Source organism: Tachypleus tridentatus, chromosome 7, assembly GCF_004210375.1.
Source record: "Tachypleus tridentatus isolate NWPU-2018 chromosome 7, ASM421037v1, whole genome shotgun sequence".
Taxonomy (NCBI): Eukaryota; Metazoa; Arthropoda; class Merostomata; order Xiphosura; family Limulidae; genus Tachypleus; species Tachypleus tridentatus.
Genome location: NC_134831.1, coordinates 90,017,251 through 90,038,511, shown reverse-complemented (window position 1 = coordinate 90,038,511; position 21,261 = coordinate 90,017,251). Strand labels below are relative to the sequence as shown.

At 34.9% G+C, this 21,261-nt stretch overlaps 1 protein-coding gene across 4 annotated transcripts in view; it reads left to right on the top strand.

The window, feature by feature from the left end:
• Positions 1–21,261, top strand: part of LOC143256173 (zinc finger MIZ domain-containing protein 1-like) — a 188,381-nt gene that overhangs the window by 57,238 nt on the left and 109,882 nt on the right. For all 4 annotated transcript variants that reach the window (XM_076513017.1, XM_076513018.1, XM_076513016.1 and 1 more), the window contains 2 exons: positions 361–474; positions 6,532–6,637. In XM_076513017.1, coding sequence (XP_076369132.1) covers positions 361–474; positions 6,532–6,637 — 220 coding nt within the window. The remainder of the gene's footprint in view (positions 1–360; positions 475–6,531; positions 6,638–21,261) is intronic.

Genomic DNA, 21,261 nt, shown 5'->3' with positions numbered 1-21,261 from the left:
ATTGTCTAGGCGCTCTATATATAACTTAACTGACTTGTCATAGATACTGTGTATATCACGTTGTCACTACGTATATAACCAGACCGAGGTCTTATATATATACAACCAAAACATCACATGATCTCAAGGTACAAATTGTCTGTTATGTTTCCCAATTTACTGGGTTTTAAACGTTACCACAGGAACCGAGTTTAAAGAAATCCACTTCATAGCTTTATAACGCTCTCTGTAGCCCATGGGCAACAGTGTAATGGCCAATATAAACAAAACCATTGAATATCATATTAAAACTGTACGCTGATATGTGTCTATATACTCTCAGAAGTTCGAAATGTCAGGTGTTTTGTTCTTGGCATTCAGGCATTAGGATCGCCAACGGGGTTCCAGAGTGCAGCGAGAGAACTGTTGGAGTGGTGCAGTGACACACGAGCTTTCCAGAAGGTATTCGAACACAATCTACTCAGTTGTCTAACGGTAAGTTATTACAGTTATTTCTTTTTAATACAATCTAATCAGTTGTCTAACTGTAAGTTGTTACAGTTCTTTCTTTTCAATACAATCTAATCAGCTGTCTTATGGTAAGTTGTTACAGTTCTTTTTAATACAATCTAATCAGCTGTCTAATGGTAAGTTGTTACAGTTCTTTTTACTACAATCTAATCAGCTGTCTTATGGTAAGTTGTTACAGTTCTTTCTTTTAAATACATACTAATCAGCTGTCTTATGGTAAGTTGTTACAGTTCTTTTTAATACAATCTAATCAGCTGTCTTATGGTAAGTTGTTACAGTTCTTTTTAATACAATCTAATCAGCTGTCTTATGGTAAGTTGTTACAGTTCTTTTTAATACAATCTAATCAGCTGTCTTATGGTAAGTTGTTACAGTTCTTTTCAATACAATCTAATCAGCTGTCTTGTGGTAAGTTGTTACAGTTCTTTTCAATACAATCTAATCAGCTGTCTAATGGTAAGTTGTTACAGTTCTTTCTTTTCAATACAATCTAATCAGCTGTCTAATGGTAAGTTGTTACAGTTCTTTCTTTTCAATACAATCTAATCAGCTGTCTAATGGTAAGTTGTTACAGTTCTTTCTTTTCAATACAATCTAATCAGCTGTCTAATGGTAAGTTGTTACAGTTCTTTCTTTTCAATACATACTAATCAGCTGTCTTATGGTAAGTTGTTACAGTTCTTTCTTTTCAATACAATCTAATCAGCTGTCTAATGGTAAGTTGTTACAGTTCTTTCTTTTCAATACAATCTAATCAGCTGTCTTATGGTAAGTTGTTACAGTTCTTTCTTTTCAATACAATCTAATCAGCTGTCTAATGGTAAGTTGTTACAGTTCTTTCTTTTCAACACAATCTAATCAGCTGTCTGATGGTAAGTTGTTACGGTTCTTTCTAACAGAATCTAGTTAATTTTCTAACATTATTAGTTTTATATTTGCAATTTCATCAAATCATCTGTTAAATTTCGTGTTCTTATATATTTATTGTGAACATTTTAGGGTTAGCCGTGGCCTAGTGTTCAGTGCAAAAAAAACAAACAAACTTATTCTATGTAATTTGGAAGGTTTGTTGTGCACTTTCTTCTAGTCCATCGTTTGAAAATTATATACAAATAGCACAGATAGACTTCGGTTTGTTTTATGGGATTATCCGAAAACAGTTACAAGATTGTGACAATGATGATAAAATTACTGTTGTTTATTTGCGTGCGTGTGTGTGTGACTCACGAGAAGTTTGGTGGAGAAGAAATTTGTTTTGAATTTAGCACAAAGCCACCTGGTGGGTTATTTGTGCTTTACCCACCACAATTATCGAAACCTGTTATCTGGCGTTGTAAGTCTGTTGACACGCCGCTGTGCCACTGGTGTGGGGACATATATACTTAAGAAAGTTGTTTTTGGAAGGCCAGTGGATCCGGTTGGTAACATTAGGGTTAAGAATACATTTGAAGATATTGTAGAAACATGGTAAACTTGTGAATAAATACAGAGAAACAGAAAAGTTATAGTAGATTTATTTTGACACATTATCATATGTTGTGATTAGAGAGGACAAAGGCAGGAATGTGACAGGATGTTTGAATAATTCGCTTGTGATGTTGGAATAATTCGCTTGTGATGTTATTACCTTGAACCCAAGATCAATGTGGTAAACCTTGTTAGCAGTTCTTGCTGTTTGTGTCTTTCCTTCGACCAGATAATGGTACAGATTATTCGGGGTATTTGGCCCTTATAAACATGAAATATTCTAACTTCCTAATCGGTGGGTAGCTTATTTACAACCAGTAACATCTATCTGTCTTACGTTGTAGAAAATCTCTAATACACGAAATGTTAAAACGTAACAAAGGAATTTGACCTGTTTTATAATGATAATGAATTGAGAACTCTTGTGATTGGATACTGTTGATCACATGACAGACGTTGCATGTGATTGTATTCGAGCATGTTACAAGACTTCAGGATCATACGATGTATAAACACCGAACTAACTAACCATCAAGCACTGAACTAACTTTGAAAACCCCGTAATTTCTTCTTCACCAAAGCCAAGCACGGTCTAATGTTCAGGGCTCTCGATTTGCACCTTGGTGGCACGAAACTTGTCACCTAACACACTCACTATTTCAGTTGCTATCACGTGACAGTCATTCATTTCTACAACTCGTTGATAAAGGTAAGCCTAAAGGAGGGCAGCTCGTGGTTACAGTAGATCACTATATATGTAAAAACGGCTCGTTTGGGTTGAGAAATTTTTTTACGTAGAGGAGCGAACAACGTTTCCACCTTCTTCGGTCATCGTCAGGTTCACCAGTTTTTAAACTTTCATTTTATAAACAGTGACATGTTTCAGTTTCTTATCGGAGAAGTGTCATGAAATCCAGTGTTCTGTTGTTTTCTAATGAAAGTATTCGAGTTACACTATTTTATCACAATTGTACTTTATAGACATACAATGTTTTACTGTCTTTCATGGAAGTGAATGAAAGTCACTCACAAGTCCACCCATTCACAGGAATTATCTAGATAAATGTCACCGTTCAAGAGAAGGGGTGGTCATTTCATGTCATTAATATATGTAACACATAATTGTACAGTAATATTTCATACGTCAAACAGGGGTTTGAGTCGATATATAGGTTTACTTACAGCCCAACTACATCTGTACAAACATAAAAAAAAACATTCTCAAGTTATCACAGTCATTGAAACAATGAGGAAAAAATAACAACAATAGTTCTATCATTGTGTTAAACTGGTGGTTTATATTGACACATGATACCTGCTACAGATCTATGGTATAAATAAACAGTAGTTCTATCATTGTATTAAACTGATGGTTTATATTGACACATGATACCTGCTACAGATCTGTGGTATAAATAAACAGTAGTTCTATCATTGTATTAAACTGATGGTTTATATTGACACAGGTTACCTGCTACAGATCTGTGGTATAAATAAACAGTAGTTCTATCATTGTATTAAACTGATGGTTTATATTGACACACGATACCTGCTACAGATCTGTGGTATAAATAAACAGTAGTTCTATCATTGTGTTAAATTGGTGGTTTATATTGACATAGGATACCTGCTACAGATCTATGGTATAAATAAACAGTAGTTCTATCATTGTGTTAAACTGGTGGTTTATATTGACACACGATACCTGCTACAGATCTGTGGTATAAATAAACAGTAGTTCTATCATTGTGTTAAATTGGTGGTTTATATTGACATAGGATACCTGCTACAGATCTGTGGTATAAATAAACAGTAGTTCTATCATTGTGTTAAACTGGTGGTTTATATTGACACACGATACCTGCTACAGATCTGTGGTATAAATAAACAGTAGTTCTATCATTGTATTAAACTGATGGTTTATATTGACACACGATACCTGCTACAGATCTGTGGTATAAATAAACAGTAGTTCTATCATTGTGTTAAACTGGTGATTTGTATTGACATAGGATACCTGCTACAGATCTGTGGTATAAATAAACAGTTTCTGTCATTGTGTTAAACTGGTGGTTTATATTGGCATAGGATACCTGCTACAGATCTGTGGTATAAATAAACAGTAGTTCTATCATTCTGTTAAACTGATGGTTTATATTGACATAGGATACCTGCTACAGATCTGTGGTATAAATAAACAGTAGTTCTATCATTCTGTTAAACTGGTGGTTTATATTGACACAGGATACCTGCTACAGATCTGTGGTATAAATAAACAGTAGTTCTATCATTGTGTTAAACTGATGGTTTATATTGACACATGATACCTGCTACAGATCTGTGGTATAAATAAACAGTAGTTCTATCATTGTATTAAACTGATGGTTTATATTGACACAGGTTACCTGCTACAGATCTATGGTATAAATAAACAGTAGTTCTATCATTGTATTAAACTGATGGTTTATATTGACACATGATACCTGCTACAGATCTATGGTATAAATAAACAGTAGTTCTATCATTGTATTAAACTGATGGTTTATATTGACACATGATACCTGCTACAGATCTGTGGTATAAATAAACAGTAGTTCTATCATTGTATTAAACTGATGGTTTATATTGACACAGGTTACCTGCTAGAGATCTGTGGTATAAATAAACAGTTGTTCTATCATTGTGTTAAACTGATGGTTTATATTGACACAGGATACCTGCTACAGATCTGTGGTATAAATAAACAGTAGTTCTATCATTGTGTTAAACTGGTGATTTATATTGACATAGGATACCTGCTACAGATCTATGGTATAAATAAACAGTAGTTCTGTCATTGTGTTAAACTAATGGTTTATATTGACACACGATACCTGCGACAGATCTGTGGTATAAATAAACAGTAGTTCTATCATTGTGTTAAATTGGTGGTTTATATTGACATAGGATACCTGATACAGATCTGTGGTATAAATAAACAGTAGTTCTATCATTGTGTTAAACTGATGGTGTATATTGACACAAGATACCTGCTACAGATCTTTAGTATAAATAAACAGTAGTTCTGTCATTGTGTTAAACTGATGGTGTATATTGACACACGATACCTGCTACAGATCTGTAGTATAAATAAACAGTAGTTCTGTCATTGTGTTAAACTGATGGTGTATATTGACACACGATACCTGCTACAGATCTGTGGTATAAATAAACAGTAGTTCTATCATTGTGTTAAACTGGTGATTTATATTGACATAGGATACCTGCTACAGATCTATGGTATAAATAAACAGTAGTTCTGTCATTGTGTTAAACTAATGGTTTATATTGACATAGGATACCTGATACAGATCTGTGGTATAAATAAACAGTAGTTCTATCATTGTGTTAAACTGATGGTGTATATTGACACACGATACCTGCTACAGATCTTTAGTATAAATAAACAGTAGTTCTGTCATTGTGTTAAACTGATGGTGTATATTGACACACGATACCTGCGACAGATCTGTGGTATAAATAAACAGTAGTTCTGTCATTGTGTTAAACTGATGGTGTATATTGACACACGATACCTGCGACAGATCTGTGGTATAAATAAACAGTAGTTCTGTCATTGTGTTAAACTGATGGTTTATATTGACACACGATACCTGTTATTTAATAATTTCGTTATTACATTTGACAGACTGTGTAAAATTCAACTTCTATTTAATCTTGTAAAACACAAACAAACATTCTATCGATTTTGTAACGACGTCTGGTTGCTGGAATCTTAAGGTTGTACTTACTTACCAATATTCCACTGTACACAATTTGTGTACTTCAGCCTAAAGAATTCTTTCTTTGAACTTACCGCATCCGTTCATCAGCCAATCTTTTTGTGTTTCTCTTATGACACCAAATCTGCAACTAGTCTGTCTGTGACGGTAAACAACTAATCAGTCAGTCGATTGCTGTAAACATTCAGTCAGTCAGTTTTACCCTCTCCCCAACAATACGTCTAGTAGCACAATATGTGTACCTATCTTGCGTCTATTCGATACCTCGTGCTCTTTACAGGTAGTCAAATTCAACAGTCGACATCTTTGTTTGTTGGTTGTTTTGTTTTAACGACTGTAGACAATATTAAGCCTGAATCGTGTTTTACCTGTATAGATACGTTCTGTAATCAAACACATTATTTTACTGTTAAATACAATTTAACAATGTGTGTGCTTCTTGTTTCTAATTTTTGTAGTCGTATACTTTTTGTGAATTTCTGTTATTAAAAGAAGCTCAGAGTTGTCCAGTATATTTTACTCTCCCATTTCGTAAGTTCCAGTGTTTCTCTGTATCGTTTGAAGTTTAACTGACCAATTGCATCAATAAATTTCACTGACCCACTGTTTTGGTAAATTTTACTACCTCTATGAGTAAGTAATAAATATAATTCTTGGATAAGTCACAACACTGTTTCTTCGGGTCTGTCTTCTGTTGTCTGAGTTCTGCTCTTTCCATTAGCTTAAGATAGAAATAATTCGATTTCATGAATTTGATGTGTTTTTGTTTTAGGTGGTTAACAAGGTAGCTGCCCAGCAGGGGTTTGACCTTGACCTCGGTTACCGGTTATTAGCTGTCTGTGCTGCACAACGAGACAGATTCTCCTTCAAATCAGCATGTAAGTATTATTTGGTTGTCTCTACACAGCAGTATGTAGGTTGTACTTCGTTGTCTCTACACAGCAGTATGTAGGTTGTACTTCGTTGTCTCTACACATCAGTATGTAAGTTTTATTTGGTTGTCTCTACACAGCAGTATGTAGGTTGTACTTCGTTGTCTCTACACATCAGTATGTAAGTTTTATTTGGTTGTCTCTACACAGCAGTATGTAGGTTGTACTTCGTTGTCTCTACACATCAGTATGTAAGTTTTATTTGGTTGTCTCTACACAGCGGTATGTAGGTTGTATTTCGTTGTCTCTACACATCAGTATGTAAGTTTTATTTGGTTGTCTCTACACAGCAGTATGTAGGTTGTACTTCGTTGTCTCTACACATCAGTATGTAAGTTTTATTTGGTTGTCTCTACACAGCGGTATGTAGGTTGTATTTCGTTGTCTCTACACAGCGGTATGTAGGTTGTACTTCGTTGTCTCTACACATCAGTATGTAAGTTTTATTTGGTTGTCTCTACACAGTGGTATGTAGGTTGTATTTCGTTGTCTCTACACAGCAGTATGTAGGTTGTACTTCGTTGTCTCTACACATCAGTATGCAAGTTTTATTTGGTTGTCTTTACACAGCGGTATGTAGGTTGTATTTCGTTGTCTCTACACAGCAGTATATAAGTTGTACTTCGTTGTCTCTACACATCAGTATGTAAGTTTTATTTGGTTGTCTCTACACAGCAGTATATAAGTTGTATTTGGTTGCCTCTACACAGCAGTATGTAAGTTGTACTTCGTTGTCTCTACACAGCAGTATGTAAGTTGTACTGGAATAGAAAGCCAAGTAACATTTGTAAAGGAAATCTTAAGGAACTAGTTTAGAAAAGTGACACATCCAAGAATGTCCATCAGATGGCGCCTTAATGACGAACAAAGTTGAAATAGGCTGCACCTCCCAAGTGCTTCGTGACTTTTATAAAGGAGGTCTTAGATGAAAAGTGACACATCCAATAATGTCCACCAAGTGGCGCAGTTACTTCCCACTTTATATTTGGCCATCATGACCTAAGTAAAATTATTCGGCAGAAATAGCTTTTACTGTTTGCTTTGGATGAAACAAAATATGATAAGATATTTAATGAAATTAAATTATTGAACGCAAGTTTTCAAATATGTCAAAATATTCGATCTAAACTGTTCAACTCAACGTTTTGTTATAAATACTGGAAAGACTAGGAAGTGTAGGGGTTCATTTTCGCTCGTCCAGTTCCTATATTTTTTCGACGAAATGAAAGTAATTTCTAAACATTTTGTCATATTCTCTACAACAACATATATTTGTTTACACAATATGTAAGGTAGATGGTAATATCTGGAACATCACACTGTGAATCTTTCAGTAAGTTTCTAATAGCAATCTTAAGATTCATGAAATGTGATCACACTGTGACGTCATATGATAGTTTAAGTTTTCTATATTGTATTTCATCATTTAGCGTAGTTCTGCTGTACAGTAATTTCGGATTGAAGCTTGCGAAGCCTACTTGTGAGGTTAAATTGTAGAAAAATAAAATAGTTATTAAACAAATACATGTAATTTTATAAGTGTTCTCTCATATATGTGCTTTTCCATAATGAACTTTAATCCCACCCATAGTGGCACAGCGATATATTTGGGGGCTTATACTGCTAGAGGCTGGGTTTCGATCCCCGTGGTGCACGGCGCACATAGTCTTTTGTGCCTAACACAAACGACCTAATCCTTAATTAACGCAACATGAATATAATTGACTCTCGCTCACTGAAAGTACTCAAAACAACAAAAGTTATTCAATATATAAGTTTCTTCTTCCAGACTTGTAAAATGATTCCAATGTACGCTTGGTAATATTTGTAGCAGAGTGAATGAGTTATATATGTGTAATGTAATTAAACGTACGCTTGGTAATATTTGTAGCAGAGTGAATGAGTTATATATGTGTAATGTAATCCAATGTACGCTTGGTAATATTTGTAGCAGAGTGAATGAGTTATATATGTGTAATGTAATCAAACGTACGCTTGGTAATATTTGTAGCAGAGTGAATGAGTTATATATGTGTAATGTAATCAAACGTACGCTTGGTAATATTTGTAGCAGAGTGAATGAGTTATACATGTATAATGTAATTAAACGTACGCTTGGTAATATTTGTAGCAGAGTGAATGAGTTATACATGTATAATGTAATCAAACGTACGCTTGGTAATATTTGTAGCAGAGTGAATGAGTTATATATGTGTAATGTAATCCAATGTACGCTTGGTAATATTTGTAGCAGAGTGAATGAGTTATATATGTGTAATGTAATCAAACGTACGCTTGGTAATATTTGTAGCAGAGTGAATGAGTTATATATGTGTAATGTAATCAAACGTACGCTTGGTAATATTTGTAGCAGAGTGAATGAGTTATACATGTATAATGTAATCAAACGTACGCTTGGTAATATTTGTAGCAGAGTGAATGAGTTATATATGTGTAATGTAATCAAACGTACGCTTGGTAATATTTGTAGCAGAGTGAATGAGTTATATATGTGTAATGTAATCAAACGTACGCTTGGTAATATTTGTAGCAGAGTGAATGAGTTATACATGTATAATGTAATCAAACGTACGCTTGGTAATATTTGTAGCAGAGTGAATGAGTTATATATGTGTAATGTAATCCAATGTACGCTTGGTAATATTTGTAGCAGAGTGAATGAGTTATACATGTATAATGTAATCCAATGTACGCTTGGTAATATTTGTAGCAGAGTGAATGAGTTATATATGTGTAATGTAATCAAACGTACGCTTGGTAATATTTGTAGCAGAGTGAATGAGTTATACATGTATAATGTAATCAAACGTACGCTTGGTAATATTTGTAGCAGAGTGAATGAGTTATACATGTATAATGTAATCAAACGTACGCTTGGTAATATTTGTAGCAGAGTGAATGAGTTATATATGTGTAATGTAATCCAATGTACGCTTGGTAATATTTGTAGCAGAGTGAATGAGTTATATATGTGTAATGTAATCAAACGTACGCTTGGTAATATTTGTAGCAGAGTGAATGAGTTATACATGTATAATGTAATCAAACGTACGCTTGGTAACATTTGTAGCAGAGTGAATGAGTTATACATGTATAATGTAATCAAACGTACGCTTGGTAATATTTGTAGAAGAGTGAATGAGTTATATATGTGTAATGTAATCCAATGTACGCTTGGTAATATTTGTAGCAGAGTGAATGAGTTATATATGTTTAATGTAATCAAACGTACGCTTGGTAATATTTGTAGCAGAGTGAATGAGTTATATATGTTTAATGTAATCAAACGTACGCTTGGTAATATTTGTAGCAGAGTGAATGAGTTATATGTTTAATATAATCAATTGTACGCGGGTAGGGTATTGTATTACAGTTATAATTAATCAGTGATCATTTATATGATTTGATAAACCCGAAATAATCGCAACTTTAGAGAAAAATGATAAAAATAAATTTAAAAAATACTGAAAATAGAAAAGTAGTTTAATTTATTCGAATTCAGCAAAAGCTCGATATAATAAAACTATTTGATTCGTGGATTTAGTTTTTAATTGAATACAAACTTAAATAATTCAGCGATTTCTCTTTTTTTCTCACTTTTTGCTATTAACGATGTGCTTTCGGCCATAATCCCAAGCCGACACAGGCTATTTATTTTAAGCTGAAATCAGTATAACAAAGCCTTACATGACCCAGACATTTGACTAGCATTTGAAAATTTTGTATATTATTTGGGAAGTTTATTTAATGTTCCCTTGGCGGATGTATAGAAAATATACGAACATGCAACGCTCAAACCAAAGACCCGACTCCCCGTGGTGAACAGAGTAGAGCTGGCTAATTGTATACTTTAGGAACAGAAACTAATCCTGAATTTCAACATTCTGACCCATGGGGGATCTATTACAGAATGATAGTGAACAATTCAAGGAGATAAACATACTGATTTACAAATTAATCCACAAACTTACACTTTACTACTAATATATCAGTGTCTTTATGTTTCAGTTAGATATCCTTTTGTGGACAATATTTTTAAATCTTCTTTTAGCAAGTAGAAGTGCTTTATAAAGTCGTAATGTGATTATGAAGCTCATGACATGTTAGATATTAGAACCAACGTTAAAGGTTTTAGTTGATAATAAAATATGAAAAATGACACGGACTGTAGATCCAAGGTTTCACGGTTTGTGTCCTTTTCCCGCTTTTTGGGGCTGTTTTTTGTGAGTTATGGTAAAGCTGGGTCAGACATGAACGTCCACTTGTTCCTACTCACTCAGAATTAGGTACAGTTGATAGTCGTTGTGTAATTTTACGTAACTTTCAAAAAGCACCTGACCAGTCCAACAAATGGTGGTTGGCACCTGCCCAGTGTAATATCACATATCAAACCAGCATACGTATATGTATATATTAGTGATGTTCTAAGTATAGATCGCAGTGTAATTTCTCACATCTGAGATCAGTGTCAAATATTTGAGTCGGAACTTCCCGAAGATAAGAGTAATTAGCCGAGAGTGCCAGAGGTCAGAGACATGTTATTGGTGATCACAAGGGTGGAACGAACACAGTAGCCATAACATGTTCACCTTGGTTGACGCCATTACAACACATTCCTGGAAATAACAGGGTCGTCGGTCGAGGTACAGGTCTAAAACTTTGGAGACAGAGGGGGAGTGACTGGAACAGAAAGCGATGGGTTCAGTTTTTGGTTTTAAAAAACAAGGCCAGAACTTGTTTCTGGGCTGCGACCTTCATAGCACTTAGCCTTCGATTTACTTAAAGTATGCAATATTTTATTACATAATGATGGGGTGCATCTAGACACTCTGCCATTTCAGGCCCAGCTGCCTCTGTTAAGAAAGTTGGCATAAGTTCCACGTTTCAACCAATTACCAATAAGAAACATCATTAAGTGCTGTTTTCAATAAGTTTCATCGCTGAATGAAGTTGTGTAGCTAAGTATTGGTTGGTTCTAAACTCACTTCATGCATCAAATAACAGAACCCTGCTTCATAAAGAGCTTATATTTTATTAGCTGTCTCTTGGTTCTTATTGTATAAAGCCTGGATGACCACATTTCATGAGATTAATAGATCACCGACTGCTTGTTTTAATGTTGTTGGTTGTTAACTCCTTCTTGTGACCGATGTTATAAATATGACACTTACTGCTCTAAGTGTCATGATGTCGCTGATAAGGTGAGTTTCCAGAAAATATAAAAACAATTTATATAAGTCTTTTATTCTTCAAAGTCCACCAGTGTTTACTGGTCATCTTTTATCATGAACTTACCATAGGCCAACTGTTACAACAACAATTACAGACAAAATTCCGTGTGTTTTATAAACTTTCAACACATCTGAGTACCTGAGATAGACGTCATTTGTAAGAACGAGATTCGCATGATACCAAAGTAGTTTATTTTAAAGAAAGAACCATAAAGTACGTCATTCCAATGTTAAGTAAATACATTAAGGAAAGAAGTATGAACCATTTGTTCACTGTCTGCTAAAGTACGTCATTCCAATGTTAAGTATATACATCATTTAGGCCTAACTTAATCTTCTTATATGTTGCTTAGAATTTAATTAGCTTCTTCATACGTTACAACATGTACAGAAACTATATTGTAATACGATCATGTTATACTACATATCTACATCATAATACATTCATGTGATACTACATATCTACATTACAATACAATCATGTTGCACTGCATATCTACATTATAATACAATCATGTTGCACTGCATATCTACATTATAATACATTCATGTTGTGCTGCATATCTACATTATAATACAATCATGTTGTGCTACATATCTACATTATAATACAATCATGTGCTGCATATCTACATTATAATACAATCATGTTCTACTACATATCTACATTATAATACATTCATGTTTTACTACATATCTACATTATAATACAATCATGTTGTACTACATATCTACATGATAATATACAATGATGTTGTAGTCTGGTTGTTTTTCTATCAAAGTAACTATTACAGGTGAACAACGTGAGATTAGTGAATTGAATGAAGTGACTGACATTATTACAGATGAACATCATGAGATGAATGAATTGAATGAAGTGTCTGACACTATTACAGATGAACAACATGAGATTAGTGAATTGAATGAAGTGTCTGACACTATTACAGATGAACATCATGAGATTAGTGAATTGAACGAAGTGTCTAACACTATTACAGATGAACATCATGAGATTAGTGAATTGAACAAAGTGTCTGACACTATTACAGATGAACATCATGAGATTAGTGAATTGAATGAAGTTTCTAACACTATTACAGATGAACATCATGAGATTAGTGAATTGAATGAAGTGTCTGACACTATTACAGATGAACATCATGAGATTAGTGAATTGAATGAAGTGTCTGACACTATTACAGATGAACATCATGAGATTAGTGAATTGAATGAAGTTTCTAACACTATTACAGGTGAACAACACGAGATTAGTGAATTGAACGAAGTGTCTGACACCATGGAAGTCACTGTTAACATTAGACTTCCTACCTTCCTACGAATGTTGAAACATTAATGAGAAGTGTCAGTGTTATTAATATTTTGGGATTTTAACAGATGTAATACCTCCTGCTGCAGATTGTTCAACAAGTATTGAACTGTGTTGTCACTATCATGAATATCGCCGTTGTTGTTTCATTACTAATGTGTATTCCGCATGATGAAGTGTAATTCTGGTGTCTGAAACTTTTGTTTGTGTACTTTTTGAAACCTGATACACGTCCCTCACCGTATCCGCGATAAGTCCGTATAATGCTAAAAACAAGGTCTCGATGCTCGGGGGTGTCACGACACAGATAGCCTATTGTGTAGCATTGGGCTTATAAACGAGCAGTAAAACAAACAACTGTATGTATGGTTCAGTGGCTGTGATGTCTTACAACCTAAATAAAAATTACATTTTGTTTAATTTATCACCGTTAATATATCAGTTGTTTTAAACGAGCTGACCTGGGTTTACTGGTGATATAACGTAGAAAATGCCTGTTAGTAACCAAGCCAATAATGTGTGTATGAAAGTTTTGAAAACACCGAGACAACAGATGGCAACCAAGGCTCTGCTGTTAGTATACTCGACAAGGAACGCTAGGGCGCGTGCGCCTCTAGGCTCGTTCTCATTGAAATGACGATTACTACCAAGAACCAAATGGAAAAGCTTGGATGGAAAGTAAACCTTGTGACGTCTGAACATACTAAAGCATCTGCCGTTAATCTCATACCAAAGGCAGAAAGTGAATTGCACATGTTTCTTCTCTGAGAAATCAATAGCAAATTCTCGCTGTGAACACTGTTTTAGGGCTAATCTGTAAAGTAGAGTAAAAGTGGCGCGTCTGGGGATATTGTGGCGAGATGTTGTGGGTCAGTTGTCGCCTGATGCGACTTGATTTATCTGATTGATAAGCTGAAATCAGATCTTTCGCTCGCTTTCTCGATTTTACAGTTATTAAAATCTGTGAGCATGACTAAGCCTAATTAACCATATCCGTACACATTCGTCTTGAACTAGTTTGCGTTACACCTATGTTAGGCTTAACTGCGAAATGTAAACCAGGCGTTTGAATGTGCTACTTATTGTTACATTTTTCATATCTAAATATTGTCACATTTTACACAACATATATTTAGGTACTTTACTCTGAATGAATGTGCTCAAATTAATTAACACTGACTAATTAGTAGGCTTCGTATAATCATCAAACAAGTTACCATGACATAACAGCGCGGAAAAAAAATGTCCCTGAATCCCGAGTGTCTAGGGTTATCGAAGTTTGACAGTAAAAGTACAAGAAGAGTGTGGGAGGGGCAGGTTAGTGGGGTGGGGTGGCAACTCCTGCCTGCCACATGGACAAATGATACTGCGCAGCAACTGAGTTTAGAAGACTGAACAACCCTTACTTACTTATTCACTTGCTCTAGGATACACCAGAGCGTGTGACGTCACACTCATGTTACGCCCTCTTTTGTTTATATCCATTTTGCAACGTCTTCAGAAGGATCATTAACTCTCGTGCATTTTTAAATACTGCTGGTGCGACCCTTCTTAAGAGGTGAACAAATTACAGCATAAAAAAGATCACTTTAGAATCGGTTTAAAATAACATGTGATACAATTTTCAACTAAACTACAGCCCTGTAAACATGAGATGTTTGCATGCCTCTTGCAACATATTATAGTGTCTGCCTTATTAAATCAGTCTGTTTTATGAATTATATACTAATCTTTTCCACAGTCTTTTGATAATAACCAACTTATTTTAGTAATAGTATGAACAACCAGGTGGCAGAAAAAAAATTTATCCCCCCCCCAAAATCCACTAAATAGTAAATATTTGAATGGCTAAAATTCTCTTTCCCGAGGAATAGGGCAGTAGTGCAGAAAATGTAGGGCGAAAAACATGCAACGTGAAATATGATCGCGGGAGGGCGCAACAAAACAAGAGTCGTGAAGCCATAATGAAGCCAAGCGCGTAAGGCGTGCGACTCGTAATCCGAGGGTCGCGGGTTCGCGCCCGCGTCGCGCTAAACATGCCCGCCCTCCCAGCCGTGGGGGTGTATAATGTTACGGTCAATCCCACTATTCGTTAGTAAAAGAGTAGCCCAAGAGTTGGCGGTGGGTGGTGATGACTAGCTGCCTTCCCTCTAGTCTTACACTGCTAAATTAGGGACGGCTAGCACAGATAGCCCTCGAGTAGCTTTGTGCGAAATTCCAAAACAAACAAACAAACAAAAGAAGCCATAATGAAATTGTACAACACAGGGGTCTGAAAGTTTAAGTTCATAAACTAATAAGAACGTTTTAATAAAGATACTACCAACTGTCATACTCGAGACTGTGACACACGGTATAATCCTCACTGCCACACTTGAAACAATGTGACACATGGTATAATCCTCACTGTCACACTCGAAACTGTGGCACACGGTATAATCCTCACTGTCACACTTGAAACTCTGTGACACACGGTACAATCCTCACTGTTAGATACACAGCAGTACAAGTACGTTACTTCTCTCTCCACTTGGAACTCTGTGACACACGGCACAATCCTCACTGTTAGATACACAGCAGTACAAGTACGTTACTTCTCCCCACTTGGAACTCTGTGACACACGGCACAATCCTCACTGTTAGATACACAGCAGTACAAGTACGTTACTTCTCTCCCCACTTGAAACTCTGTGACACACGGCACAATCCTCACTGTTAGATACACAGCAGTACAAGTACGTTACTTCTCTCCCCACGTGGAACTCTGTGACACACGGTACAATCCTCACTGTTAGATACATAGCAGTACAAGTACGTTACTTCTCTCTCCACTTCGAACTCTGTGACACACGGCACAATCCTCACTCTTAGATACACAGCAGTACAAGTACGTTACTTGTCTCCCCACGTGAAACTCTGACACACGGCACAATCCTCACTGTTAGATACACAGCAGTACAAGTACGTTACTTCTCTCTCCACTTGGAACTCTGTGACACACGGCACAATCCTCACTGTTAGATTCACAGCAGTACAAGTACGTTACTTGTCTCCCCACGTGAAACTCTGACACACGGCACAATCCTCACTGTTAGATACACAGCAGTACAAGTACGTTACTTCTCTCTCCACTTGGAACTCTGTGACACACGGCACAATCCTCACTGTTAGATTCACAGCAGTACAAGTACGTTACTTCTCTCCCCACGTGAAACTCTGACACACGGTGTAGATACGGAGCTAATTAATATCGAAAAGTCTAAATCTCTAACATATATAATGCCTTCACACACACCTAACAAATGAATAGAAGCTAAGCCATCAAATAGTACACAAGTTATAAATGCCGAAATCTCGGTGGATAAATAAGATAAAATCATGAAAATAGTTTGTGAACGTAATTACCAAAACGTTTAAGAGTGTTTTTTACTTCTAATATTTGATCACAATGTCTTTACCTTTAACACACTGTCGCATTAAAACACTTTCACCTGTTACGTATACCTTGTAGTACGATATTAAATCACTTTCATCCGTTATGTATACCTCGTAGTACGGTATTAAATCACTTTCACCCGTTATGTATACCTTGTAGTAAGGTATTAAATCACTTTCACCCGTTATGTATACCTTGTAGTAAGGTATTAAATCACTTTCACCCGTTATGTATACCTTGTAGTAAGGTATTAAATCACTTTCACCGTTATGTATACCTTTTAGTACGGTATTAAATCACTTTCATCCGTTATGTATACCTCGTAGTACGGTATTAAATCACTTTCACCCGTTATGTATACCTTGTAGTAAGGTATTAAATCACTTTCACCCGTTATGTATACCTTGTAGTAAGGTATTAAATCACTTTCACCGTTATGTATACCTTTTAGTACGGTATTAAATCACTTTCATCCGTTATGTATACCTTGTAGTACGGTATTAAATCACTTTCATCCGTTGTGTATACCTTGTAGTACGTTATTAAATCACTCTCATCTGTTATGTATACCTTGTAGTACGGTATTAAATCACTTTCACCCGTTATGTATACCTTGTAGTACGTTATTAAATCACTTTCACCTGTTACGTACACCTTGTAGTACGTTATTAAGTCACTTTCACCCGTTATGTATACCTTGTAATACGTAATTAAATCACTTTCACCCGTTATGTATACCTTGTAATACGTAATTAAATCACTTTCACCCGTTATGTGTACCTTGTAGTACGTTATTAAATCACTTTCACCGTTATGTATACCTTGTAGTACGTTATTAAATCACTTTCACCCGTTATGCATACCTTGCAGTAAGGTATTAAATCACTTTCACCCGTTATGTGTACCTTTAAATACGATATTAAATCACTTTCACCGTTATGTATACCATGTAGTACGGTATTAAATCACTTTCATCCGTTGTGTATACCTTGTAGTACGTTATTAAATCACTTTCATCTGTTATGTATACCTTGTAGTACGGTATTAAATCACTTTCACCCGTTATGTATACCTTGTAGTACGTTATTAAATCACTTTCACCTGTTACGTATACCTTGTAGTACGTTATTAAGTCACTTTCACCCGTTATGTATACCTTGTAGTACGTAATTAAATCACTTTCACCCGTTATGTATACCTTGTAGTACGTAATTAAATCACTTTCACCCGTTATGTATACCTTGTACTACGTTATTAAATCACTTTCACCGTTATGTATACCTTGTAGTACGTTATTAAATCACTTTCACCCGTTATGCATACCTTGTAGTAAGTTATTAAATCACTTTCACCCGTTATGTGTACCTTTAAATACGATATTAAATCACTTTCACCCGTTATGTGTACCTTTAAATACGATATTAAATCACTTTCACCGTTATGTATACCATGTAGTACGGTATTAAAACACTTTCACCCGTTATGTATACCTTTTAGTACGGTATTAAATCACTTTCATCCGTTGTGTATACCTTGTATTACGATATTAAATCACTTTCATCTGTTATGTATACCTTGTAGTACGGTATTAAATCACTTTCATCCGTTATGTATACCTTGTAGTACGGTATTAAATCACTTTCACCCGTTATGTATACCTTGTAGTAAGGTATTAAGTCACTTTCATCCGTTATGTATACCTTGTAGTGTTATTAAATCACTTTCACCCGTTATGTATACCTTGTAGTGCGGTATTAAATCACTTTCACCCGTTATGTATACCTTGTAGTACGTTATTAAATCACTTTCACCCGTTATGTATACCTTGTAGTACGTTATTAAATCACTTTCACCCGTTATGTATACCTTGTAATACGTATTAAATCACTTTCATCCGTTATGTATACCTTGTAGTACGTTATTAAATCACTTTCACCCGTTATGCATACCTTGCAGTAAGGTATTAAATCACTTTCACCCGTTATGTGTACCTTTAAATACGATATTAAATCACTTTCACCGTTATGTATACCTTTTAGTACGGTATTAAATCACTTTCATCCGTTGTCATCCGTTGTGTATACCTTGTAGTACGGTATTAAATCACTTTCATCCGTTGTGTATACCTTGTAATACGGTATTAAATCACTTTCACCGTTATGTATACCTTTTAGTATGGTATTAAATTACTTTAATCCGTTATGTATACCTTGTAGTACGATATTAAATCACTTTCACCCGTTATGTATACCTTGTAGTACGGTATTAAATCACTTTCATCCGTTGTGTATACCTTGTAATACGGTATTAAATCACTTTCACCGTTATGTATACCTTCTAGTACGGTATTAAATCACTTTCATCTGTTATGTATACCTTGTAGTACGGTATTAAATTACTTTAATCCGTTATCTATACCTTGTAGTACGGTATTAAATCACTTTCATCCGTTATGTATACCTTGTAGTAAGGCATTAAATCACTTTCATCCGTTATGTATACCTCGTAGTACGGTATTAAATCACTTTCACCCGTTATGTATACCTTGTAGTACGGTATTAAATCACTTTCATCCGTTATGTATACCTTGTAGTAAGGTATTAAGTCACTTTCATCCGTTATGTATACCTTGTAGTAAGGTATTAAGTCACTTTCATCCGTTATGTATACCTTGTAGTAAGATATTAAGTCACTTTCATCCGTTATGTATACCTTGTAGTTTAGTATGGTATTAAGTCACTTTCATCCATTATGTATACCTTGTAGTACGGTATTAAATCACTTTGATCCGTTATGTATACCTTGTAGTAAGGTATTAAGTCACTTTGATCCGTTATGTATACCTTGTAGTAAGGTATTAAGTCACTTTGATCCGTTATGTATACCTTGTAGTAAGGTATTAAGTCACTTTGATATGTTATGTATACCTTGTAGTTTAGTATGGTATTAATACGATTCTTTTGCACTATGTTCCATTTTCTCTCACTATGATATGTGCATTTTCTGTTGTTAAACGTTTCACCAAACTGATATCGTGTGAATATTGTACGTTTCAACATACCAGCACAATGTTTAAATTGCCATGTTGCTACACGTATAAATAAACTAATTTCATGCTGAAATTATGTTGCCACATGTGTAAATAAACTAATTTCATATTGAAGTTATGTTGTTAGACGTATAACTAAAATAATTTCATATTGAGACTGTTGTGTTGCTACATGTATAAATTGTCCTGTTTACACCGATCTGTTTAAAGCTAAGTAACCGAAAATCTTGAGTGTATTTGCTGGAAGGAAATTATTTTCCTAAAACAAGTTTCGTTAACGCATTGGAGGAATTTAAAATTATTAAGTTTACGTGTTGTCCACGATTTAGAAGTTTGACTTTAAAATGCTTTTTGTCGGACTTACGTAGTGAATCAAACACGGTTTGTGAACACGTTTATATCTGTTCTACAAACGACCACTATTATCTCGTACTGATCTTAGCAAAGTATATAAAGAGAGATTTATCGAAATAATGTTTAGCTCTTCGATACCACAGACGTATCTTTCGCTAAGAATGGCGTATGCGCCGTTTACAGTGTGTAAAACTTTTCTATATCTTGTATTGATGTACATTGGCGTTTACTGTTAGATCGGAATGTTTGACGTCCAATATGGCGGCGTAGAATGAAACAGGTACTTTTATGACGTCACGAGTACGAAGGCCAACTCGCAGTTATGACCCCACAAGTTGTCTGTTTCTATCATGTGTGAAATAAGATTATGGTTTGTTGCTCAGAGAAGAATATATTGAAAACTTGTTATTTAATTCCAAGGAAGTTTGAAGGACATTTTAGGTCCAAATGAAGACCTGCGCTGGCGAAACGAAACGTCCTGAACAGATATTAATAAGATAGTTACTGGTTATTATTCTAATCGCACAATCGATGCAGGTTAATCAGTTTCATAAAACAGCTTTTATTAAATTACAATCTTATCGGATATGGATAACACTGCCATTAAATACGACACTTAAACAGTGACTGCTAAAAGTGTTGATAAACTTACTATTAAACTAACAGAAATACAGAACATAAACCGTAACTCCTGAAAGTGTTAAACTTACTATTAAACTAACAGAAATACGGAACGTAAACAGTGGCTAATGAAAGTGTTAAACTTACTATTAAACTAACAGAAATACAGAACATAAACCGTAGCTCCTGAAAGTGTTAAACTTACTATTAAACTAACAGAAATACGGAACTCAAACAGTGGCTACTGAAAGTGTTAAACTTACTATTAAACTAACAGAAATACAGAACATAAACGGTAGCTCCTGAAAGTGTTAAACTTACTATTAAACTAACAGAAATACAGAACATAAACGGTAGCTCCTGAAAGTGTTAAACTTACTATTAAACTAACAGAAATACGGAACGTAAACAGTGGCTAATGAAAGTACTTACTATTAATGTAATAGAAATACGAAACGTAAACAGTGGCTGCTAAAAGTGTTGATAAACTCACTCTATTAAACTAAAATAAATACGGAACTTAAACGGTGG